Source organism: Pteropus alecto, unplaced genomic scaffold, assembly GCF_000325575.1.
Source record: "Pteropus alecto unplaced genomic scaffold, ASM32557v1 scaffold97, whole genome shotgun sequence".
NCBI classification, from domain to species: domain Eukaryota; kingdom Metazoa; phylum Chordata; class Mammalia; order Chiroptera; family Pteropodidae; genus Pteropus; species Pteropus alecto.
Window position 1 is genome coordinate 4926389 of NW_006439713.1, and position 25620 is coordinate 4952008.

At 49.1% G+C, this 25620-nt stretch overlaps 1 protein-coding gene across 3 annotated transcripts in view; it reads right to left on the reverse strand.

Moving 5' to 3' along the window:
- Positions 1 to 6517: 6517 nt before the first annotated feature.
- CHAF1B (chromatin assembly factor 1 subunit B) overlaps positions 6518 to 25620 on the reverse strand; it is a 19691-nt gene continuing 588 nt past the window's right edge. For 2 of the 3 annotated variants that reach the window (XM_006916750.3, XM_015593132.2), the window contains exons 2-14: positions 25003 to 25195; positions 24451 to 24583; positions 21807 to 21924; positions 21337 to 21440; positions 17895 to 17991; positions 16682 to 16766; positions 15331 to 15424; positions 14146 to 14215; positions 13959 to 14050; positions 11920 to 12082; positions 10630 to 11127; positions 9146 to 9240; positions 6518 to 8606 (exon numbers count right to left, since the gene is read on the reverse strand). In XM_006916750.3, the coding sequence (XP_006916812.1) occupies positions 8515 to 8606; positions 9146 to 9240; positions 10630 to 11127; positions 11920 to 12082; positions 13959 to 14050; positions 14146 to 14215; positions 15331 to 15424; positions 16682 to 16766; positions 17895 to 17991; positions 21337 to 21440; positions 21807 to 21924; positions 24451 to 24583; positions 25003 to 25128 (1767 nt within the window). In that variant the 5' untranslated portion in view covers positions 25129 to 25195 and the 3' untranslated portion in view covers positions 6518 to 8514. Of the gene's footprint in view, positions 8607 to 9145; positions 9241 to 10629; positions 11128 to 11919; positions 12083 to 13958; positions 14051 to 14145; positions 14216 to 15330; positions 15425 to 16681; positions 16767 to 17894; positions 17992 to 21336; positions 21441 to 21806; positions 21925 to 24450; positions 24584 to 25002; positions 25196 to 25277; positions 25492 to 25620 lie in introns of those variants that run through there. The other variant, XM_015593133.2, reaches the window with a different exon arrangement.

The window sequence follows — 25620 nt, forward strand, 5'->3', positions numbered from 1 at the left end:
TCGGAGGACACGGCCAGAGCCAGGTTAATTCCGCAGATAGGGGAGCTGGCTACCTAGGCTGAGAGGATGTGGGCCAGCTTCGCTGCCAAGTGGTGAGCTCCCCGTCACTGGAAAGTTTCAAGCTGAGGCTGCGTGAGATGAAGTAGCCGGGTGGGTCACAGGAGCAGAGCTGTCGGTGGTGGCAGGGAACCTGGGCTTGGGGTTCCGTTTTCTTGGAAGCAGATTTGGTATCTGCCCCTTGTACAGGCAGCGTGGGTGCCTACCCTTCCCGGCCTCGGTGCCCGCTTCTCCTGCAGGAAGGGTTAGGGGAGACGTGGGCCACCCCACCAGGCTGCTCTGTGCTCTGAACGCGCATCCCGAAGGCCATCCCAACACCAGAGTTCCAGAATTTCACATCATCAGTGAATAACTACATAACGAGGGTCAGACTCACTGCGGTTGTCATGGTTTTTTATTCTCCGGTTTTATTGAGATTTAATGGACATATCTTGCATTGTGTTAGTTTCAGGGGTACAACCTAATTTGATATATATGTGTGTGTTGCAAAATGATCACAATAAAGTTTCATCACCACAGTTACAATTTTTTTCTTGTGATGAGAACTTTTAAGGTCTATTCTCTCAGCAACTTTCAAATATACGAAACAGTACTCGTAACAGCGCGCAGTCGCCAAGCTGTCCATCACACCCCTGGGGCTCGTTTATCTTACAGCTGGAAGTTTTCTCCTTTCCGGCTCCTGACTACTGTTGGTATCTTGATCTCCAAGATGCTCGAGCGTGTTCACGCCTCTGCTCCCCTGTGCCAGCATCTGGCCCGGCCCCTCACCCCGCCTGGACCAGCGCAGTAGCTGGCTGCCTGCGTTCTGTCCACAGTCCCTCTGTCACGCTGTCCAGAGGGCTCCCTCTCAAACGCAGGGGAGGACAGGTCACTGCAAAGCGTTCCTCTTCGCTCCTGAATGCGTTCAGGCTCCCTCCCACGGCCCCTGCCTTCTATCTGCCATCACATCCCGTCTACCCCGCTGGTTCACACAACCACGGGTGTCCGGGTACCCCTCTGTCTGTCCACGCCTCAAACAGGCCAGGCCTTCCCACCTCGGGGCCTTTCTGGCTGTTTCCTTGGCCTGAAATGCCCATCTCACCCCCCTTTTATCTAGCCTTGGCTTAAATGTCATTCCTCAAGTCAGTATGCGTGAACCGTCTTTGAAAAACAGGTCTTGCCTCCTTTCCCCCGCCGGTCCCTGAGACCACCTACTGCACGCGGCAGGGACCGGAGTCAAGACGGAAAATCGTTTCCTCTTTCACTTGGGAGCCCCGCTGCGCATGCTTCCTGCTCCCCTCTACTTCAGGGCCCTCTCGTGGGCCGCGTCTCCGTCCTGCCCGTGGGTTAGAGACGACTCCATCGGCTCATCTTAGAGCCGAGGCTCGGAACAGTGAGCCGAGATCGGTGCCCGCCACGTGGGGCTGGGTTCGCAGAGAGGATGTTTTTTGGGTCCTTTACTAATGATAGGAAAACCGGTGCTTGATGGCGGATGAACGCCACTCGATCTCCTGGAGTTTCTCCTTCGCCCAGATAACCCAGGCTCCGGCGACAGTTCTGTGGCCACTTTCTCTACATAAGGACAGAATCCTAGCAAGTCGCCGGTGGGTGAGAGTACAGACTTTGGAGCCAGATGGCTACTAGACAGTTTCCAGCTTTAATTTTAAGACCTAAGCAAGTTTCCCGCCTTCTCTGTGCCTCAGTTTCCTCATCCCTCCCAGACCTGTCGTGAGGATCCAGCGAGCTAATGCAGTCCCTCCGGGCACCCACGCCCCGTGGCCACTGGGAAAATTAATAAAGAAAACCTCAGTGGAAATTGGAGTCGGCAAGCTTGTCTCTCCTTCCCCGGCACCCAGCCCGCCCTTTGGGGCAGGTGCTCCTTTGTGGGTGATGAGTGCGAACGAATCCTGCCATCCTAAAAAGAGCATTTTACTAAGAGCTCCGGTGACACCAGCTGCTCAAAGTGAAGTGTCCAGCTGTCAAAAAAGGCTCTTGAGATGTTAATTTTACGGCTTCAGGCATCTCCGAAGGTCAACTAGGACAGTCGGTGTGAGCCAGGGCCCATGGCATTGGTTTTAGACCCAAACTCCCGTTGCACAGAGGAGGCACCATGTCATGTTCAGTGGTGAAGGTGACGGAGGTCTGGAAAGGAGAAATGGCTGATGCATTTTGAGGCTCACCCTGGGGGCACCCTGCACTGTGCGCGTGCTCCACCCACTCATTCAATCCGCACAGGTCTGTGAGGCTTCCTGTCGTCTCATCTTACAGGTGACAAAGGCAAAGCTCAGAGAGGTTAAGCAACAAACCCTTGTCACACAGCCAGCCAGTGGCAGAGCCAGGATTAAAGCCCAAGCAGATTGGCTGGCCTCAGAGCTGCCACCTTCAAACCCGTGACTGCTAAAAACCCGTGTTCTGCCGGATTCAGGTGACTTTGGTGGTTCCTGCTACAAGAAAGCACTTGCTTGCTGCTGCAGTGGGTCCTCAGTTGCTTTCAGAGGTCCTTGCGTATCACGTGTTCCCGTTCTGTAGATGAGGACATTCGGGTGGAGGAGGGGCATTCTCCTAAATGTCTAGGAGACCAAATTAGCCTTGCATGAGGGATCCAGACTCGCCGTTCAGAGTCCAGTCTGTTGGTCAGCTTCCCAGGCCACGTGCATTCTCAGTTTCCAAGGCCGGCCCGAGCTGGTGGTTGTCAATGGTTAATTTTACATGTCAGTATGTAGGGCGTTTTTGGATGAGGTTAACATTTAAGTCAGTGAACTACAAGTAAACAGATTGCCTTTCATGAACGTGGGTGGGCCTCATACAATCAGTCGAAGGCCCAAAGAGAACAGAATGTCCGGCCTTCCCAAGCAGAAGGGAATTCCGCAGCACTCCATCCTTGGACTTCGTCTGCTCCTCGGCTCCCCTGGATCCCCACCTGCCGGCCTTTGGACCGGAACTGCAGCATCAGCTTTGCTGGGTTTCCAGGCTGCCGGCCCACCCTCTGGGTTTTGGACTCGCCAGCCTCCCTAAACGCGTGAACCAGTTCCTTTTAAGAATCTCTATGTATCTCCACATTCTCTTAGTTGTTTCCCTGGAGAACCCAATTGCAGTGATTAAATCTCCCCAGGAATCACTCAATTTCTCCCGTGAGAAAACGGAAGTCCCAGCTTAAGAGGAAGGCGCACGTCTTGCTTTCAACCACCATTTGCTAGACCCCATTTTACAGATGGGGAAATTGAGGCCCAGAGAGGTGACGCTAAATGTGCCAAGTCACACATCGATTCAGCAGTCGAGACAGAAGGGAAACCCCGCCCTTTCTAGCTCCCGAGTGCAAGCCCTTTCCGCTGTGCAGGTCACTCTCGTGTCCTCCACCCCCTCCACACCATTCCACACACCCCCAATCACTTGGTTTACTGGCCTAAGTTCTCTTGTCGCCAACAAAGACAACTCCCTCACGTCTCTCACGCACCACCATGTGGTGTAAGGCCTAAAATGAATACTGTGTGCTGCCCTGATAGCTAAAACTGGAAAGGCCTTGAATGACCTAGCAGGCCCCACCTCCGCTCTGCCTCCGAGGATAAGGCCCCGGAGCCGGACGACTCTCCTGTCCCAGCACAGGGCCTGCTGACCCCCGAGTCGCGCGTGTCAGCCCCATCGGCCGCGGGGAACATGATACCGGACTTGCTGGGCCGCTCCTTGGTTTTCGTGGACATCTCTCCACAGCAGCGCACGTAGGTCCGGCTAACAGCTGCATCAGCTCACCACGTCCTTGTGTTATTATTAGCTACTCTCCAAATGGCAGACAGGTGATTCCCAGCCTTGCTTTCCATCTCGAAACACTGCAACAGATCTTGGGGCAGGTATTTTTGTATAGCTGTGAGCCACGGCGGATATTATGTTTGTTGGTAATGCAGAAAAATGTTATTAAGACTTTTTTTTTTTGGTTTAAAAATAAAATAAAACTTTTTAAGGTTTAGCTTCTTTAAACTCATTATACCTGTGGCTACATTTAACGTAAACACCTTTTAAACCCAGCTATCTGAAATTCCCATGGAGTGCCGACTCGGTAGATGACTTGGATTTATACAATTTGTTGGATTAACAGAAAAAAGTATTTAATTATATAAACAGTAATAAACATGAAACTGTATTTCAAATAGATAATATATGACTTTCGTAACAATGGGATTAAAAATTCTTTCATCGAAACTACATAAAATTGGTTAATAAATTTGACAATGGAGTTAAGGGCCGGCAATGTCACCCCCTAGTGGCTCGAGTACTCATTTCACTAGGAACTGAAATTCATCCCTTCCGTAACTGCAGCTCACCACACAGGTCCCCACTGTGCGGAACCAGCTTTGGGACTGGCTTCAATGACACAGCAGCAACTTGTTCTTATAGCCCCTGGAGAGAAGCAGACTGACGCTGGAGCTGAGCGGCAAAGTTTCTTTCAAGATTCATCCTCCTCTTGAGTACCTGATAGGTATTTTCCATAAAATCAGTGAACTCAAAGTATTCTTACTGCCCTTCACTGCTGTATCTTCCAGCTCGCATATCTCGCCTACTCGTTCTCAACGCTGCCTGTTGAATCTCTCACCGTTCTGCTAAACGCACGTGCCTGGCCAGCTGTCTCCCTCACCTGATTCTGGGGCCTGGACAAAGCCTAGACTTGGGCTGGTTTTATTTTGTTGGTGAAGGCCCACAGGTGATCTGGTGCACGGCCAGCTGGGAGGCCCTGGTGCTGCCAGCTCTGCGGATGTGATGGGTGGGAGGCGGGAGAGAAGGAGTTGCAGCCTGGAGGGCTGACCCCAGCGACTTCCCCCCAGGCACGCAGGACCTGCCGAGGGTGCTGACCAAGGGCAGAGACCCAGAGCTGTTTCGAAGACGTGTTATTACCCTTGAAATGCCTTTCCCGGGTAACGTTCTATGACAGAGAGACAGCAAGTCGTTTGGAGAAAAGGTGGCATACGGACCCCATAATCATAACTAAGTATTTGTTACCACAGCTTTAAAGTGACAATAGTTGTTGCTTCACAGGTCTCTCAGAGCCAAAACTTGAGGAAAAAACAAGACTCCTATAGGGAATCCTGGTTAGTATTTTTCTCTCCACGCCGCCTGCTTGTGCTGACGAAGACAGGACTTCAGGCGCAGAGGCCCACCCCAGTTTATTGAACAAGCTCCCGTCTAGGTCTGGCCACCAGGGGCTGAAGCCAGCGTCCAAGGCCACTCTGGCCAAGCCTGCTCCAGGAGCCTGACAGGGACGTGGACCACTCAGAGAGGCCCTCCTACTGCGCATATCCAGTGGGGACAGTGACCGCCGGTGGCCACAAGTGTTCGTGTGTGCGCACACATGCGTGTGTGTGCATGGCAAAGTCGAAGTTCTTAGAGCTGTAAACGAATGTCTTTAGAGATGTGTGCGCACACATGCGTGTGTGTGCATGTGTGTGTGAGAGAGAGAATACAGCTGCCTGTTACTCCGATACACGAGGGGAGTGGGGCCTGGTTCACCCTCCAGCCATATAACCCCATTTCTCGTTTCTGTGCCCGTACCTGTCCTCTCCCGCCCTCCATGACCACGTAGGCAAAGCCGAAGTTCTTAGAGCTGTAAACGAATGTCTTTAGAGGAAGTAGTTTGTCCAAGGTCTAAGTTAGAGACAGACAGACAGACAGACAGACAGACACACACACACACACACACACACACACACACACACACAGGGTGGGAGGAGCAGAGACCGAAACAGCAGCACGAAAGGGAAGCTGCAGGAGACTCCAGGTGGGGCAGGGGGTGGCCCGGTCACCCTCTACCGCCACGCCTTCCCCACAGACTGGGGACTCATGTTGTTTAAACGGACGCTGACGACTATTTTGGTAAGAAAGGTCTACAGCATCGTTAAAATGCAGATGTGAGTGCTTTCAGCAAGGACGGCAGAAGTGGCTGCAAGGGGGCGAAACCGAGTCACTGGAGGACGGGGTGTGACTTATGCTCCTGCTCCCTGCACACTTCCTGACTTTCCACTGAGGTGCCCTTCCCTGGTGGACATCCTTGACGAGACCCCTTTCACAATGGCTCGGGCTCGGTCACCCACTGTGGGCCCCGGCATGTGACGGCGGCCTCACCCTTCGCCACCCGCTCTCCTCACTGCTGCCCGGGCAACCCCGCCAGCTTTCCTCCTTGACACACGGGTGAGGGGCAGGCCCCAGTCCCCACTGTCACACTGTCACACTCCCAGATTCCGGGTGACGCAGGTCAAGTCCTCCCAGCAGTCTGCTTGAGCCTCGCCTGCTTCTAGCCACCCAGCGGCAGGGGCTCCCGACAGCAGAGCCACTGGAGGCAGCTGGCAAAGTGCACGACAAACAAACCAACCCCCAGCGCGGAGGATGTCCTTACACACCGTGCTGTCCGCCGTCAGGGGGAGCCCTGCCCAACCTGCAGGCAACGGTCCCTTTGCAGAGGGTCGCCCAGTAAACTAACGATGGAAGCCACACGAGGTAATGGCTGGGTTTTTATTGCGATTCTGTACTTTATATTCAAGGTGACAGCTGACAAACAGGCAATTAGTCATGCCTCTAAACACTTACTTCAGGCCGAGGGTGGCCTCTGCACGCGGACCCCCATTACTGGGGCACAAGAGACAGACCCGAATCCGGCTCCTCCGCGGGTATGGCCTGGAAAGGAGGCCCAGTCACCGAGAACACAGGACCCACAATCACTCCTCTGTGCACAGGGATCAACGACTACAAGATACACCTCGGTCAGCCGCGGAAGTCTAAGACCATGTTTTTTCTCTGAAGACCTGATGGCATCTCCCACACGTCATCCTTTAGGATTGACAGCCCTGGCAAAGAAGCTTTTCTGTAAGTCAGTGATGAACCAGAGCATGAGGAAGAAAAAGCTTTCAGTCAAAATGCATTTACCAGAAGAGACATGTCCATGGAAAGCTTTTTCTCTTGACTTCCTAGTCTTGGCCACGCCTCGGAATCACTCAGGGAGCCTGAAAGAATCCCGATGTTCAGACGACGCCCCAGCCGATCCAGACCCTCTGGAGCAGGGACCCAGGTGTCCATATTTTTGCCAGCTTGAGTGATTTCAATGTGCAGCTAAGGTTGAGAACCGCTGGTCACAACAGATACTACCTGACGGTTTAAAATATCTTCACACTGAATGTGGCCCACACGTGCGTTACAACTCTGCACACACTCACAGTCCAAGTCTCTGCCAATTATTCCTATTTGCCGCTTTCACATCTAAAAAGGAGGCGGTTCTTTTTCTGGTTAACTAGGTTGCGGATTGAGCAACAGACTGATGCATTTTTCTGGTTATTTTCTTTGTTGCTGAGGCTTTGAGCTAAAAAGAGCACATTCTCCCCCTGGTCAGGATTCCCGTCAGAGGATTGGTGGGCGGGTCTGAGCGCTTCCCTTGCTGCTGCTGGCTGTCAGGTAGGGAACGCCCTCAGTGGCGTGGCTTCGTGTTCATTATGCCAAAGTGACAGACGTCGAGCAGTATGCCATTCAACTGTAACACCCCTTCTCAATGTGAAGCAGCTGCACCAGCTTCTAAAAAGTGGGGTTCCGCCCAGGTGCCACACTAGCCACCTCTCAGTCACCCCACCCGGTGTCTCCTGAGCTAAGAGAAGATTCCTCGCTTGACTGTTTCCTGCAGCAAAAATTGTACTTTAGAGTCTCCTCCCAACAGAAAGAGAACATGTCATCGTCCCAGGGGCGGAGAAAGCAAAGGCAGAGGTGTAAACTGCTAAGTCACTTTTTTGCTTTAAAAATTCAATCTAAACAGTTAACCTATTTGGATACCAAACTGTTTCGAAAGGAAACTCTCAACTCTCTCCCTAAGAAACAAAACGAAACGAAACGAAAGCGCAAAGAAGGAAATATGCCAAAACGGACAAGGGTTCCAGCTGGGGGTGAGGCGTTGGGGACTCCCACCTGCACCCCGCTTTTCCTGCTTCACTCTAGTTTACCAGCTTTCTAGAATGAGCATTATTACCTTTAAAATTAGAAAGCAAATATAACACACTTCCAAAAATTAATCAACTATTTAGATGCTAAAGCTAATAACCATTCAAACACTCTTAATATTCCACAGAATAAAGCTTCACAAATTATTTCCAATTCCAGCTATATTTAGGAGTCCACCCATGAAGTGCTGGCACTTTCACAGAAGTAGGTCAAGAGAGGACGGACTTATTTTCACACCAGATAATGTTGAACTGCTCCAGTTTCAGAAATTCATCAAAAAGAGGATTTGGTCTACTGAAATGTTCACATCTCCAGGGTAAAATTGTATACCGAATACAAGAGCAAACGTATTTCTGGAGAAAAGCCAGTCCATGTGTGTCTTCTGTTCAGAAGCAGGTTCCTAGCATCCGTCGGGCTCCGTCTCGTGCCCCTGGTCTGGGGTCCTCAGCCTCGCCCCTTCCCTGTGCATGTGCAGGTCCCCAGACCTGGCAGCCTTCAAGTGCAAGACGAGGCTCGTCAAGGGTCCAGACCTTGGGTGCTTCCTTCGTTGTCGCCGAGTCTGGGCCGCTTGAGCTCCAGAGGACTGCCCTGAGGGTCCCCAGGCGTTTCTGAAACATTAACAACTGTGAGGCTGGGAAGTAGGCGAAAGCTTCTGTAAGTTAAGAGCTGACGTCTATGAAATAAATGTTGTGCCAGACGAGGAACTAAACTGCCTGGCAAGGTCCTATATGTATATAAGTGGAGGGATCTATCGCAGTGGTTCTCACCCAAGGGACAGTGGGCAATGTCTGGTGACATTTTAGAATGTCATGAGTGGGGGGATGGGTACCAACAGCCAGGGGTGCTGCTAAGCATCCTACAATCACAGGACAGCCCACGCAACAGAGAATGAATGACCTGCCTAGAACGTCGGCAGTGCCGAGGCTCAGAAGCCTGACCGAGCCGCCCGCCTCACTGCGCATGCTCTCACCAGCAGGTGGCCCCTGCTGAGAATGGACAAGGGGCCAGTGAGTTCGGATGGTGGGTCTAGTAAGATGCATCCTTGCTTTCTCAGAACTGACTTAAAATTAGGGCGTGGTAATTTCCAAAAGAACAAAAGAGAAGATGTTCTCCTTAATTATATAAAACCAGTAACAGCATCACTTACCTGACTGGATTTCTTCTGTGGAAGGGGCAGAATTCACACTGGCTGGTATAGAATTCGGCGACGTATCTGTCTTCAAGGGTATTAAGTTTATTCTCCTTGATTAAAAGAAGTAGAGGGAGACGTGGTGAATTAGTGTCGTGGGAGTCGTTTGTGTACAATATCAAATTTCAAAACTGCCCAAAGGAAAGATTTACCATCTGCAGCAGATCATATCATGTAAGAATTTAATAAAACGTTGATGCGCCCACTTAGTAACTAAAGATTATGTTCATGTACTAAATGTGATGGTACTTAAACCTTAACAAGTCAACTAAAATTTTCAAAACCTGTGTTCTGTTCATTGCCAATGGTATGCTGAATGCCCTCCTGGATGCTGCCAATATAAAGCTAAGACATGGCATCTACTATGGAAAGCTCCAAAACGCAGACAATTCTTTTTTAAAAGTCTACATTCTTAATTTTCAACAACTATTATTTTTTTTAAAAAAAATGACAACTGCAAAAAGCTTGCAGGAAATTAAGAGGGGAAAAACTTTAATGCCAAAAATATTTCAAAGAACACCTTGTCATTCCCTTCCCCCGCTTAAAAACAAATAGGAAAGAAAACTGCTCGTCTGCAGACAGAAATCAGATTCAGAAAGAGCCAAACACTCCCAAGCCATAGTATGGATCTGCGACGAAGTCACGTGAACAGAGCAGAGTGAGACCCACAGTGCTTCTGTCATCTGTCACTGCCACCCCTGCCCTATGGTGGACCTCCAACCCCGGCCACCTCCCAGGACAATTTGTCTAGCAGGTCGGGAGGCAGGGAGGGGACCGGTGGAGAAGGCAGCACGCCGAGCCAGAGCAGACAACCTCCCTCACTGTCACGGGGGCTGCCGCTGCTGGATGGCAGACACCTGACAGTGTGGACGGCTCCGCCTGCAGCACCGGCAGGGAACTCAGGTACGCTCAGCAGCCGGCTGCCGTGAACAGGGAGAGGACATCTGCACCATCGCCTGGGGACTCTCTGTTATTAGACCGGACGTGCTGGTCACCAGGAGCCAGGCTGCGAAATGCAGCAAAAACCGCCTCAAGGTGTCCCTCTAATTCCCTCCCTGTGGTGAAGTGCCCGTTACAGTTCTGGGCAAGGGAGCACGGGAAAAAAGGGGACACGCTTCCTGCCTCAAGGGGCAGGGCTTTCCAGAGCAAGGTAAAGGCAGAGGGCGGAGTTCACGGGCAAAGGACAGTGAGGGCTGACACCCAGACAGTCTACGTGCCGTGCACAGGGGTCTGGCCCTTACCCTACAGGTAGGGAACAGGGGGCCCATCGAGGTCTCAAGCAAGGAGGTGGCACTCCCAGACTGGGGTTAAGAATCCTCTCTCTGGCAGCAGTGTGAGTACTTGCTGTGTGGCATTTCACCTGCTAAAGGCTGGGGGGCTTTTAGCATGAATTTGGTTTTTCAATTGCAGTGTTGATTTCTCCTTCCGTCAAAAGTTCTTACCGGGGTGTCGTCTTGCTCCAGGCCTGCAGGGTGTGCAGAGTGACCCTCCGGGACGGGTGGGCTTTCGTGTTTTGACTGCTGGGCTGCAGGGCCTTCTTCTCCTCTGAAGGCCCAGGCGCCGAGCTTCTGGCAGCAGCAGCAGCAGTCGAGGGCGTGTCCTTGGCAGTCGAGGGCGTGTCCTTGGCAGATGAGGGCGTGTCTTTGGCAGTCGAGGGCGTGTCCTTGGCCACTGCTGGGGTGGGGGACTGTTTCGCCTGAGGGGGCGTCTCACAGGGACTGCTGGGGTCGTGGATTCTGCTAGTGGGCGTTCCCTCTCCAGGTCTGGGTCCCGGCGAGGACCCTTGGTGTGTCTGATTCTTAGTTTTCTTTGCTGGATCAGTTCTCACACTCAGATCTGGCTTCTCTTTCAAAGGTATTCCAAGTTCATCCTTCTCAAACGTCACGAATGAACAATAACCATCCGTGGAAGAAATGGCCAGGAAGGCCCCATCGCTGGACCTTTGTTTCCAAAACAGGAGAAAGTCAGAAACTTTACCAAAGTCTACAGGCCACTCTTCACACTCTCATTACTAGTTAGAAACGCGAAGTTTGAGCGACGTCACGAGCTTCGTTTGAAGGTGGGTCGGGGAGAAACACGACTAAGAAAGGGTCTGTGGCACTTCTTCCTCACACCCTCTCCTTTCCCAACCCCGACACGATTCTCTAAGGCACTACAATCTCTGCTCTGTCATCAATGCACCTGAATAAAGGTAAAAATACCTTTTTGTTTCCAAAAAGGAAATTAAAATAAGGAAAGAAAAGTTTTAAAGAGTAAGAAGAAGGGGCTGCTGCGTGGCCAGGCCTCGGCCAGCGCTCGAGCTGGGCCTGAGCAGACAGCGGGGCTGGATCAGGGGACCAGGGCCTGAGGACTCACGGGGAAAGCAGAGCATGGAGTGACACCTTGGGCCAGGTGCGGTTCTGGGCAGTGGGGGCGGCTCACAGGTGTGGGCTTTTGCCCAGACAGCCTGGTGAGACCTCCAAACCAGGGAGCCCCAGTCCTCCTGATTTATGAGAATTACATTAACCCCACGGGGCAATCAGAACGGCACCAACACCACGGCTGTTACCATAGGAAGCGGGATTACAGCAAATTAGAAACGGCTTTCCTGCTCTGTCGATTCCTTCTAAAAAATAGTGAAGAAGGCCCAAAGTCCTCTGTAGTGATGAAATGCTCCCTGACCCAGGGGTGTGCTCCAGGGTGACGTACGCTATACCTCCTCCATCCACTCTCCCTCGGCACCTGCCACTCACCAGGAGATGTCACTCAGCGTGTGGTAATGTATGTTAGACACGTAACCGAAAGGGAAGAGCTGCTGGGTGTCGTAAAAGAGCACGGAGTCTTCAGAAGCCACTGCGAACACCAGGCGGTAGGGCAGGTGCACCAGCTCCGGTCCCTGCTCTTGTGACTGTCCGTCTGCAGGGAAGGCGGGGGGGCGGGGATGGGGACAAAGGAAGGACAGTAAAACAAGAAAGGGCCAAGTTCCCAAAGGAAACAAGTAATAAATTCCCCCGCAAGAAGTCCTCTCCCAGGGGACACATATAACATAATTTGACTAAAGACTAGTTTGCTAGATGCTTTACAAAAAGATTTCATTCTTCATATTATTTTATATATGAATGTATGAATAAAGGAGAACCATGTATGAACCAGTGAGGATGCTGGGCCACGATCCAAGAATCATGGGCACCGGAAGTCCAAAAAGAAGAGAAAAGAGCAGAGGATATGTGAATGAGGTGTCGACCTGAGGGGTCACGTATAAGAAAACATAAGGGTCACGTAGAGACATTTCATCAAGTGATGTCTTAATGCCCTTCTGAGTTAATTATATTCATTCACATAAAGGATTAGAAAATTAAAAACAGCTTCTGCTTCCAGCCATGGAGTAAAAGGGACTTGATTCACCCTCCGGTTTTTTAGGACATCAGCCATCAGGCAAAGAAGGACAGCGATCCCTGAGAGATGGGAAGCAAGTGAGCTAAGTCCTACGACTGCCTCGGCCTGCCGCCCGGAGTCCCCAGGACCAGCAAGGGGAAGGGGAACCCAGGTAGCGCCCAGCAGACGCCCCGAGCTGAGAGGACAGAGCCCAGAGTCCGGGTTGGCCAAGGCGGCCGGGGCTCATGGAGTGGAGGAGCAGAGACGGGAAAGCTGCACGGACCCACAGAGGCCCCCTCGTCTGAGGCTGAGCGCCCACCGAGCAGTGCACGTATGTGAGGAAGTGACTCAAGGCCTGTGTAAGAACAGGCCAGAAAGATCAATCCCTGAAGCTCACACAGGCCAGAAAGAGCGCATGTCCCCACCGGCCAGAGTGCAAAAGCTCCTAGGTCACGGGCACGGATTAGAGCACTCAGAGGCTTCCCTCAGAAGTGGGGAAATTCGCCCTGGATTCCATGCTGCTCTGATCCCACCTAACAAGGCTTCACAGCAGGACCCATAAGAAGCAAAATGTTTCGAGGCAAGTTCACTGCATCCCAGAATCAAGCTCAAGAATATCCGTAGGAATAAAAATATACCCAGCATCCGATAGGGTAAAATTCAATGTCTAGCGTCAAATAAAGAATTACGAGGCATGCAGAGAAGCCGGAAAACATGGCTCACGATGAGGAGGAAAAAAAAACCAATCAAAACCAACCTTTGTATACAAAGACATTGAGAGTTATTATAAAAACTGTAGACCATAGAAAGATGGAGAATGTTAAGTAGAGACATGGAATCTAAAGAAAGACCCAAAAGAGAACTCTAGAGATGAAAACTAGTGTCCCAGATGGAAAATATGCTGGACGGCACCAAGGGCAGATTATACAGAAGAAAAGATTAGTGAACTCAAAATACAGCTATAGGGACTATCCAAAATAAAACACGGAGGAAAAATATCAAGCAAACGGAACGTCAGTAAGCCGTGGGATAACTTCAAAAAGTCTAACATGTGTAGTCAGAGTCGCCGAAGGAGAGAGAGGATGACAAAACACATCTGTAGAAATAATGGCCCAAATCCCGCAAGCTTGGGGAAAAGAAAAATCCAATTCATATGTAATCTTATGCATAAAAAACTGACAATGAATGACATTCAACCTGCTTCGATCCTTAAAGTAGCTTTAAGCAAAGAAAGCGTGTTTTGGACAGTACGAACAGCTAACGCATATTTTGGTAACATCGGTCTTTACTCCAGCTCTTAGGAGTAACTAACCTGAACCAAACACACACACTCATCTTTCCCAAGATAAAATCTAAGCCACTACCCCACCCTGGTGACCTGCCTCGGAGAGAAAACCTCAAACAATCTCTGATGTACCTGTTTCCACCGCCGGCCTCAGCTCAAAGTAGACGGGACAGCAGCGGACAGCAAGCGTCGCCTTGCCGGGACAGGGGAGATGAGCAACAGGCCTAAAGATCAATCGTGGTTTTAGAAAACGGCACCGTTACTCAACAAAAGCGAAAAAGAAAGGGTAAATGTTTCAAGTAGGTCTTCAAGTGCTTACCTTTTAAGATTTCTCCTGGGGAAAATATAAGTTGTGTTCGTTACATTTTCACCAGATTCCACGCATCCGGCTGGGGAGGCAGGGAAAGGGAGGGACAGGAACGAAAGGCAGCGTTTTACTAAACTGTTCGCCGGTGAAAACTCAAGAGCATCCAATTCTGCTTTGTAAAATAATTTTTCCAAAAGATGTATATTCCCCGGACAATGTTTTTGTGACTGGAGACAAATATAAGCACAGGCTGGGCTCAGCCCTTACTCTGTTTCTACCCGCTTGTCATCTCACCTGAGGGCCTCGGCCGCCCCCCGAACCACTTCTGGACCTGGGCAGGGAGAATACAAAGCAGGAACCCTTGCTACAGAACTTTGTGTGAGAATCCAGCCAAATGCCTGCTGAGGCGCTGTGACTACATACCCAACCTCAGTCCCCCGGATTCTGACCTCAGTTGCCATCCAAAGGCTGAGACTTGGGCCTTTTCCCATCTGCCTGATGGAGCCAGGAGGAGAGCTAGCCATCCATCTGCCAAAACCTCTAGCCCCTGAAGAAGCTGACTCTGCTCCGGGGAGCAGCCCACACTCGACAGCTCTTCTTCACTCACCCCAGGATGTACATAAAACCAGGTCAGACCCTGGCAGAGAAGGACCATCAAAACCGGTTGCTCGTGGGAACGTCTCCATGTGTTATGCTGATATGTCGATGCATATACACATACATAATCTTACATGTGACCATTTCATATCGACTGGGGACGGCCACAGACAGCATCAGTAGTATTTCTATTCCGTCCCCATCACGCCCCATCCTCCATTCCCAGGTATCCACGCTGACATACCATTATGTCATTTCTATATTTCCTCCATGCTCACATAATCATTACAGCCAGTTATAACTGAATTGCCTATGTAAGCATATGGTGGGTTTTTTTTAGTTTATTTTACAAAATGAAGTATTATTTAGAATTTTCCTTATTTTGCTTTTCTTAGTCAACTACTCTCGAAAGTTAACCTGCATCGCATTACATTAATGCATTATTCTTCCCTCTCCTATCCTCTCTAGTTTTCCTCCTCTTATATTTTATTTTTATTCTTACTTTTTTGCATTTATTCTATCTCTACACATTATACATTGGCACTCACTCTGGAACCCTCAGACCAGTGTCCTGGCAAGGCCCTGGCTTGTTCAACACACCTGGTGTGAGAAGCAAAGATCCATCAGGAGTAAAACTAAGTCTACGGAAGAATGACTTCATGCTGTCATCGTGAAACATCCGATAACTTCTTGCCTGTGGCGCAAAGTTTAATTATTATTCCAAATCTTTACATTCACAATAAAGGCTTACCGATTCCTGGATTTTTTTCTTTACGTATTATCATTTATTACTGACATACTAATAAATGAAACGAAACTATATTACAAATCAAATAATCATGCAGGACTGCGAGAGTAATCACTGACGAATCGATGGCCCCTTTTGGTTAAGGAAAGCTGAATGTCTGTGTGTGCCTACGTGTATGTGTTTGTGTGCTTCTACAGTTAGTTTTTAAAAACCTCTGGAAGAACACACGGCGCACTGTCAACAGTGGTTTGTGTGGGGATGAGACCGGGAGAAAGCAGGAGGATGACTAGGAGCCCTTTGCTTGTTATCTGTGTGTATACGTTTAGTATTTCCAATTGAATACTTTTTTAAAAGAATACAGTTGATTATTTGGTTATTAAACTGGTAATCATATCATCTTTTCAAACATTTCTTGAACACCTGTGTGAAAGTTTTTGCCGCCGTTCACCAACACTTTAAGAACATCGAGGCTTTAATTCTCAAGACTCCAAGGAGGCATCACTCCTTACCTTACAAAGTGTGTGACCTCTGCGGCAGCCAGGTCACGGCCCACGCGGCCTCAAGCTGCCGCCCTACGGCTGGATTTGCGGCCCGGCCCTTTTTTGGGCCAGTAACCGACCTGCTCCCTTTGGCCTGAGCGCCTGCCTCAGTAGTCTTGACTCCTCCAGGATGAGGGTCCTATTTTCATTTGCTGTTCTTGCCAAGATTGAAATCCTTCCTGTTCCTGAACACCAGCTCAATGGCTGGGTCTCTGCCGTCTACTACCCGAGTTCTCTATCTACCTGCCAAGTGGCGGACTGCCCGCTGCCAGACAATCCAGCGTGAGACCCACCTGCCTTCCGGTGCTAGGCTCCTCCGAGCGCTCGACCCTCACTACACCTCGGAATCCCAGGGGCCTTGCCTACCTCAAACGCAGTGAATCATATTTCGGTGGTGGGGAGCCCAGGCACCCATATTTACCATGCTTCCCAGGTGATTCCACGGTGTGGCCAGGGTAGAAAACCCCTGTCCTCCACCATCAGCCCTGTCTCAGCCCCAGGCAGACAAGACCACCCTACCAAGCCTGGACCGAGAAGAAAGCTTTCTGTGGGTCAGGTGTCAGGTCCCTGAGACAGTGACTTAGCTGCAAGACACGGAGGTGCTCACGACTTTCTAAGTCTCAACTAAAGTCCTGTGACAGTGGAAAATCCAAATATTTCATACCTCTCCTTCAGCCCCTATTCCAGACAGCATCTTTGAAACATTAAAAGCCACACGTTTCTTCTGTATGCTGTACACCCTCAGGATCCTAAGTAAAGAAGAAAGGTCTGATTCATCTCTTCTGGTAAACGAATTATGTTTCACATAGAAACAATCTATTAACAAAACTGAAGGCTGCTTAAATAAGTTTTGGTCTGCAAAACCATTTACCAATGACTTTCCTGCTTAACTGAATAATTATGACAGAAGGATGAACAAGCTAAAAGACAGCACTAATAAAGTGGAAAAACAGGTCATCATTTCATTTTTCTATTGCATGTTTCAACTTCTCAAGATGTACTTTAGGTCTAGCTTTATTTTTCAGGTCTCAGACATTTGGCCAGTGGCAATATGTATGACTGTGATGAAGTTTACTTTGTGTTGAAGTCTCATCCTCTAGAATTTGCAAGAGTAAGGAAAACACCAGCAGAGAAACTTGGTTGCTCGTAACTCATATTATTCCCACTAGTTAATCAGATTGTTTCGCTCCTGACTGCCTGAAAAAAACACATACATCAGGAAATAAATGCTGTTTGAAATATTACAGAAGAGTTTATGAAAAATACACACTAACTCTTCCATATTGCTCTCATTCCAGGGCCATCTGAAATTAAATTTGCTATAATTAAAAGTAGTAGGAAAATATTCAAAAGGACTATTTTGACTGATGAGTAATATGCCTGGCACCTCTGATTCTTTTAAATCTTTGTTCTAAGAACACAGTTAAATGCAATAATACCAGTAAACACAACAATACGTCTTCCTTTCAAATGAGACAAAAGATTTTATTTTATATTAACTAAAATGGAGTCACTAAAGTCACGAGTAGTAAATTGTAATCAAACCATGAAATAAACAGTCCAACCCTACCGCTAGGTACCTCTACTTGCTTAAGGCATATTTATACAAGACATCTTTGCCCGTGAAATTCAAACTTAATTCAAAGCCTTTTCTGCATTCATTCACCCATTCGATAAAGATGTACTAAGTGCTAACTTCACGTAAGGCACTTGCACTAATTAGTTTCCAATTTTTCTTACGTCATAAGAATAACGGTAAAATAAAATGCATTCTATGAAACCAGGAACAAAAGAATCAGAGCTAGAGCACAGTTTATATTGGTTAAGTGATAAAATACCTCTGCAAAAATTTCAAGTAAATAGACATACCGACATACCTGTCACAGCTCAGGGTGGCCACATACTGACCCAAAGGATCCCAGGTGACTCCTTGTACATAACTTTTATGTTCATTAAAAATTGAGATCTTTTGTCCTACAAAAAAAGCACACGACAGCATTACCAGAACCTCCTCAAGCACAAATGGTGTACACAGCTTAAACATCACCGCCTTTATACCGTTCCGTTATTCAGCAGGCGGTCACTGAGACTCTACCAAACTCTGTGTCAGGCTCTGGGGACACAAAGATGACTCCACACAGCCCCCACTCCCAGGCACTCGGAGCCTGATGGCAGAGACAGACCCATCGACAGGCAAGCACACTGCGCCTTGATAAGACTGTGCTTATGACACACAGCAGCAGGAGACAAGCCGCACCCAGTTCTCCGGGTCAGGCAGGGTAAAGGGGTCACTGAAGGGGGAGACGAGGTATTCTACGCAAACCCACAGGGTGAAAACCAGCTCAGGAGCAGTGACAGCAACTGAGAACTGCTGGAGGGTACGGCGAAGGGCCGAAACGGCAAGACAGAGGCGGAAGGAGTACGCGACAGAAACCCTGTGTGCAAGGACAAGGCTCTGTGTGGTCGCGACATGGCCAAGAGGAACACTAAGAGGAAGTGACCTGACTATAAAGATGGAACCGGGGCTTTGAAAAGAGCACAGCGTGTTACCAGTTAGGAGGTGAGAGCCCGGTAGGGGGGCCTGGACCGGAGCAGAGTTCACAGGGGCGGATGGGGACTTTAGGGGAAATGTTTAGAAGAAAAAATCCAGCACACAGAGATTATCTGGATAAAAAGAGGGAGTTATGAAGCTCTGACATTCATTTAAAACACAGAAACAGAAACAAAAACAAAACAAAACGAGCACCTTTTTTCTGAAGAGGGGTCTACACTCACTCCCCCATCTTTCTCACCTTCCCCTCGCTCAGCCCCCTGCAGCCTGGCTGCCACCGCCCACGGCTGCCGCCCCCCATGGTTGCCGCCCCATATACCGCCTGTCGCCAGCGCCAGACACATGTGAATGCGGTGGGCATGTTTCTTACCCCCGCTCCTTCTTGAAACGCCTTTTAGGGCGTCTACTGAGATTAAGGTGGCCTGGGGTGAAGAAGAGGGCTTGAGGAGACCTGTGGTGGTTTGGGGGAGTTATTAGAGAGAAGAGGAGGGGGAGTCCGATTTCCCAAATGAGAGGGGGTGGGGGACACTGAGACCCCACCTGAGCTTGGCCCAGTCCGCAGGGTGGCAGGTTTTTAACCACGTGCTCAGCCTGGGACTAGGACACTATAGGGAGATTGTGACACCGATCCCGTCTGGGGTTTGTCTCGGTGGGTCGGATGGAAGAAAAGGGTCCGAGGAATGGACTGGGTTCATAAATGATCACTTTGGGGAGCCAGCTGTATAAAGACGATACGAGGGCTGAGGGGACCTGAAGTTTCTGGGGCGAGAAAGAGCAGAAAGTAAAGGTGTTGAGAGAACCGCCGGAGATGGTTCTGATGGGCGAGGGGGACACTTGGCTTAAGATGTCACTGACAGAGCAGTTAAAATGACAGAGGTCTTCGAAGAAGCCCAGCGAAGAGAACTGTGAGCTGACATGACGTGACAACTGTGGATTAAGCAAACGTTCTTTTTAAAAGTGCTCTTTTGAAGATTATGGCTCAGATTTCGGGGGAACTAGGTGATGGGCAATCAAAGGACTCACATGTGGAATTCCTGAAATAAAAAACTTTTGACCTTAAATAATTTTGCCTATGTTACACATAAGAAAAGGAAAACCCTTTACAAAAAAAAAGGGAAAAAGAAAAAGAGCGAGGTCTAGGACGTGACCTTGCTTTCCATACTCCCCACCGAACCGGCTCTTCCCCCAGTGTCCCATCTCAGGAAATGGCACCAATATTCACCTGGTTGTCAAAAAGCTTGGAGTTACGGCGAATGCATCAAATGCTGTCAGCTCTTTCTTCAAATTACAACCGAACCAATCCCTCTGTCAGCCCCGCCATCACTAGCACCTGGGCCCAGGCCATCACCGCCTCTCTCCCGCGTTACTCCTATACCACTAACAGCTTCCCTTGCTGTCGCTTCTGTTCTCCTAGGATCAATTTGCCAACTGCCACCCAGACACATCTTTTTAAAACAGAAATAGAATCCGGTTACTCTCCTGCCGAAACCCCTTCAGCAGCATGTGTCACACTTGGGATACAATCTAAACGCCTTTCCGTGGTCTGCGACCCCCGGCGGCCTGGTTCCGCCACCCCTGCACCCTCAGTTCCTCCCTTCCGCCCCCTCCTGTCCATTATCCGTCTCCTCCCACGCAGGGCCTCTGCATGTGCTGCTCCCACAGGCTGGAACCCTCTTCCCCAAAATAACGCACATGTCTTGCTCCCCGACTTCCTTCAAGTCTCTGTGCAAACGCCGCGTGCTCCGAGGGCCTTCCCTGATCACACCACCACTTTCCCGCCCCTTCGCCGCACCTACCACTACCTGACACTGTCCCCACTCGTGTATTTGTCCGACGCCTCGCTAGAGCGTGGCCACTTTGTGTATTTTTCCAGCACCCACAACAGTGCCCAGCATGCTGGCAATGTCCAAGGTCGCTACAGCTGGCGTCAGCGGGGTGCTGAACAGACTGTTCACACAAATTATCCAGGACAATGGCCGGGTTTGGGGATGAGAGGACGGTGACCCTGGTCCTCCACTTTGCATAATGCCGGGGACTGATTGGGAAGAGTGACAGAGACGAGACGAGACAGATGGCTTAGCTGGATGGCACGGTACCAAAAGAGCACTCTCACGGAGTGCACGGACACTGGACTGACGCAGTGCTGTGGTGGCAGGGAGCCCACCAGGGCGCCCAGGATCTGAGAGAATCGGCAGCCTGCACAACACAGGAAATCAGAGGGAGAAGCTGGGGAGGAAACATGGCGCCTGAGTGACGGGCCGCAGGGTGAGGCACGAGCCGCGGCTGGCCTTTGGCATCTCATTGTTCTTTTTATAGTAGCTGTAACTTCTCTCCTGTTTACTCTCTGCACTTAGGGAACAGGTTCTTTAAAAGAGGTGAGGTGCCCTTGGCTTTCCTCGATCTCCTAAAATGGAAACCTGACCCTATGTACCCCAACATAGAGCATTCAATGCCCCGTTAATTATGACTTGCTAATCTTCCCAAGATCCTAAGCTCCACCCAGGCAGGGCTCAGCCCTGTCCCATCATGGCTGCATCCCCAGGCACGTGGGGTGTGCCTAGCTCTGGCACCAGTAACTCATGACATCACTGCTAAGCCTCAGACATTCTGCCTGGGACCTTAAAACTGAGTTGGATTCATGGCACATGGGCTAATCTCTAACCTATTGTGCCAAACACCTAATGTAGCTCACTAAAGAAACTCTTCTTATGCCTTTAAAGATAAAACGGGTTAGGCTTTTTAGATAGTAACAGAAACTTATCAGCTACCTTTACTGACGTCCCATATGATGGCCGTGTTATCCACAGACGCAGAAGCCATGAAATTCCCATCGGCTGCCCAGCAAATATCATACACGTCTTCTAGGTGGCCCCTAGAATCCAAAGAGGAAAGAGAGGGAAGAAAAGAGAGAAAAAAGTATCAAAAATCTAAAGGCAAATTCAGGGACTACACATGAGAATAGGATTTTAGAAATTTCCACTGGAACTATATTAGCTATAGCTACAATCTACTATCTGGAAGGATAATTTTATCTTTAAAATTGATTCCATTTTACTAGGGGAAAATTTATATCTGAAACTAAGAAAATCCATTTTAATCATGCTTTTAGCTTTTAAAACCATTCTCTTATTTGTCTTGCATGAGTACAAGTTTCAAGTGTGATATAAAAGTCAAAATGCACGTCAGTTTAACGCACTCACGTAAAGATGAATCGCGCCCATGATCCCGCCCCAGTTACCTCAGGGTTTTTACCACGGTCCAGTTCTCCTTATTCAGCTGAGTCTCATCCTCGTCCTGAAAAGCAATCTGTTCTGGCTCCTTGTTGTCATTCACCTTCCACAACAGGATGACAGCATCTGTGGAATGACCCCATTAAAGATGAGCCCTGCTTTACTGCACATGCTTCACTTTGGGGTTTTTAGGCTATTAAACAATATTTATGCTGTTCAACAGACACCGTGGCAACAATAATTTACTTCTAAGCATCTAAGCCAGGAAAAACAGGTTTGTGTTCAGAACTAAAACTCTTAAATCAGCCCGATCCTATCTGATCTCGGAAGCTAAGCAAGGTCGGGCCTGATGAGTACTTGGATGGGAGACCACCTAGGAAGACCAGGTGCTGTGGGCATAAAAATAAATAAATAAAATAAAATAAATTTAAAAATGTAAAAAAAGGGACTGTAAGCTGACAAGGTCCTTGCAATCTGTGAGGTTGACCAAGGGCTGCCTCGCCTAAAAAAAAAAAAAAAATTGGCAAAGGACTTGAAAAAACATTTCTCCAAACAAGATACACAAATGGCCAACTAGCACATGAAAGATGCTCAACCTCATTAGCCATTAGAGAAATGACACTCAAAAGCACAATGCGATACCACCTACTAGGAAATCAAACTCATACCAGATCAGAGCTATACAAAGTCACCTTAAACAGAAGGGTCCCCAGGCCAACAAAACACCACTGCGAAGTGACTGACGACATTTAACAAATCTAAAGCCATAACCTATGAATGACTGAATAGGAGAAAAACAAGGACCCACCAACACTAGGATTGGCGAATCATTCCTAGCTGTGTAACCTTCAGTAAGTCACTTGATGTCTGTTTACTCACCTACAAAACACAGATAATAACAGTATACCGACCGCAGAGGGCTGCTGTGAGGATTGAGTTAATATGCATAAAGCACTTACGATGCAATGAGTGGCACACAGTAAGCCATATATGTGTTAGCTATTAATACCGCAGATGCATACCTTAGCCTGACGTCATCAATTGTCTGAGTCCTGTAACTCCCCGGGTTCTGACTCCACCCTCAACCACATAACCTGACCACGAGTGGGCTTCCCCTTGGGAAACACCTGCAGGAGAGTGACTGAGGTGGCCGTATGGAATTCTGGGAGCTTGGGTGAGAGGAGATTGGCCCCAATAGAGGGCCACTCTCCACGTGCTGGCTAACAGGTTTCTGGGCCTAGCCAAGGCCAAAGGACTTGGCAAGACAAGTGCTGCCCTGTGCAGTCCCACGGAAGACAGCCCGCCAGCGCCCCCACGTGGTGTTTCCCACTCACCACCTTCCCCTCCCCGCTCGCCCTCAGGACATCACAGCACAGAATTCTTCCTGCAAACAAAATCTGAGATTTCTGTTTTACTTTGTACTGACTTCTAGACTGTTCTAGTGTTAGAGCATGGTAGAAAAATTCACTTTTTCTGTATTGTTTAAAGAAAGAGTAACGACAGGGAATATATATAAAATGAAGTCACTTTAACTGAGCTGCCAAGATTATTAGCATTATGAAGGTCCAATGCCTGGCTCTATATCTGGACATACACCATACCTCCAGATAACCCTCTGATTGCCCATTAAAATCTCACGTGTCCAGGCCACCTGACATCCATTATCCAGACTACCAGACATGACCAAACCTCATGGTGCCCGTCCTGTAGACCAGGGGTCCCCAACCCCTGGGCCGCAGACCAGTACAAGTCTGTCACCTGTTAGGAAGTAGGCCAAATAGCAGGAGGGGAGCGGCGGGCAAGCAAGCGAAGCTTCATCTGTATTCGCAGCCGCTCCCCAGCGCTAATCACCGCCTCAGCTCCACTTCAGATCAGGCATTAGATTCTCATAGGAGCACCAGTCCCTGGTGCCAAAAAAGGTTGGGGACCACTGCTCTAGACAACCTGACACCCATCATAGAGACAGCATGACACCTGACTGATAACCGTCCTGGACCAGTCTTAGGGCTAAGAATGCAGGACTGGTCATCCTCAAGAATGTGTTTTTGGCTATAAGAACTCTTAACTTTCTTTCTTCTTTGGAACACTTGCAGGTTTTTCCCTAGCTGTGTTCCTAGTATGCAAACTCTAAGACCCTTGAATAAATTTCCATCACTATTTTTAACTCTTTTTGAGTTACTTCAACAAGTTTTACGCCATTTAAGCACAAACAGAAAATATAAATCAATCTATTCCCACCTAATGATTTTCAGAGCCATTTGGACAATACCCCCTAAGCCAATTAATTATTAATTACACAGAGACCTAGAATGGAATGTGATCACTTACCATTACTAAACCAACAATCAAGCCAGGCCAGAACAGTTGCTCGGGACTCTGACAGACTGGTAAACACCTTCTACTTGTCTCCAAACCAGCCCCGTAAGAGCAGGTGGGAAAGGGGCCATTTTCTAATAGGTCTTCTCAGTTTAAGCTGCTGTCCTCCGGCCTCTCACGCTCCCCAGGGCATTTTTTTACTAAACTATCTAAATAATAGATCAAGAAGGTCAAACGACCTCTAAAATAAAAAAGCATATTTAGCTCAAATCTCACTATTTAACATGAGACACATGGTTATGTGGTTTCTAAGGAATTTTGAAGTACAATACTCACCATCTCCTCCTGATGCTAAAATCTCTCCATTCGGAGAAAAACGCACAACATTGACAGCTTTGGTATGGCGAAGAAGATTGGACAAAAATTCAACAATGGCCTTTCCATCTGGTCCTTTTTCTACCTTCCAGATCTGTTGATACCAAAACACTCATTCGGAGAAACATACAAATGAGCACCTACCATACCGTGCACGCTAAAATAATACTATGCTTATTCTCAAGACGAAAATGTAGTTTCTCTTTTGAAACATAAAATGAAGAAAACTCTTTCTGAAACAAACCAAAAGTCCCATTGCCTGCTGTCCTCTCTCCCACCACTTCCTAGTGCAAATCGGTCCCCAGTAGGAACCCGGCTCAGGATTCTAAAATGAGGGGCATCCAGTTACATCGATCTAGGAAACATGACCCAAGAAATAAAGCTGCTTCTTTTGCTCTCATTCTTCACTCAAGGCCCTGAGAACTTATTCCTCTGGGTTAGATGAGGAAGTAGATTGGAGGATGCTGCCGTCAATGGTGCTTCCCTGTGCCTTTCTACCTCCACCCGATTTACCCTAACGGCGGTGTCCACCCCGGCGGAAGCCAGTCTGTGGATCCTCCCGGCTGCGCCGTGCTGGAAGTCCAGGCTGTACACCGGCTCCTTGTTGTGCCAGGCTATTTCGCAAGTGATGACTTTCATCCTCCTGAGTCTTGGAGGGTCAAAAATAGTCCTCGGGCACCGTTCGTTTTCCAAAGACAGAGGAAAGCTGAAAATCATTGGTAATGAATTGAGTATTATAGCAGGAAAGATGGATTCAACAATTATTATGAAGCAGGAGCCCTGCTAACCATGAAAAAGGCACGCTGTGCTGGGAAAGGACGTTAATGGGGGCCGCTGACGCAGCATCTTGAGAGTTCCACCTAAATGCTTTGCTGAGCCGCGGCGGCTACACAGATGGTTCTTCTGCTGCGTCCGGAAACGCAAAATGGAACAGGAGTGCGAGGAAATAAAGGGGCCAGGCAGGCTGCCCTCCGCTTAGTGGGGACCGCGGGGCACCCGGAGAGCCAGAGGCCGGGACGCCCGGGAGAGGGTGCTGCGCGAGGGGGCCGCAGGAGAAGGGGCTGCTCGGGGGAGAGGGACGGGGCCGGGCCGCCGGGAGGAGGCGGAGGCCCGGGGGAGGGGGCCGCCGAG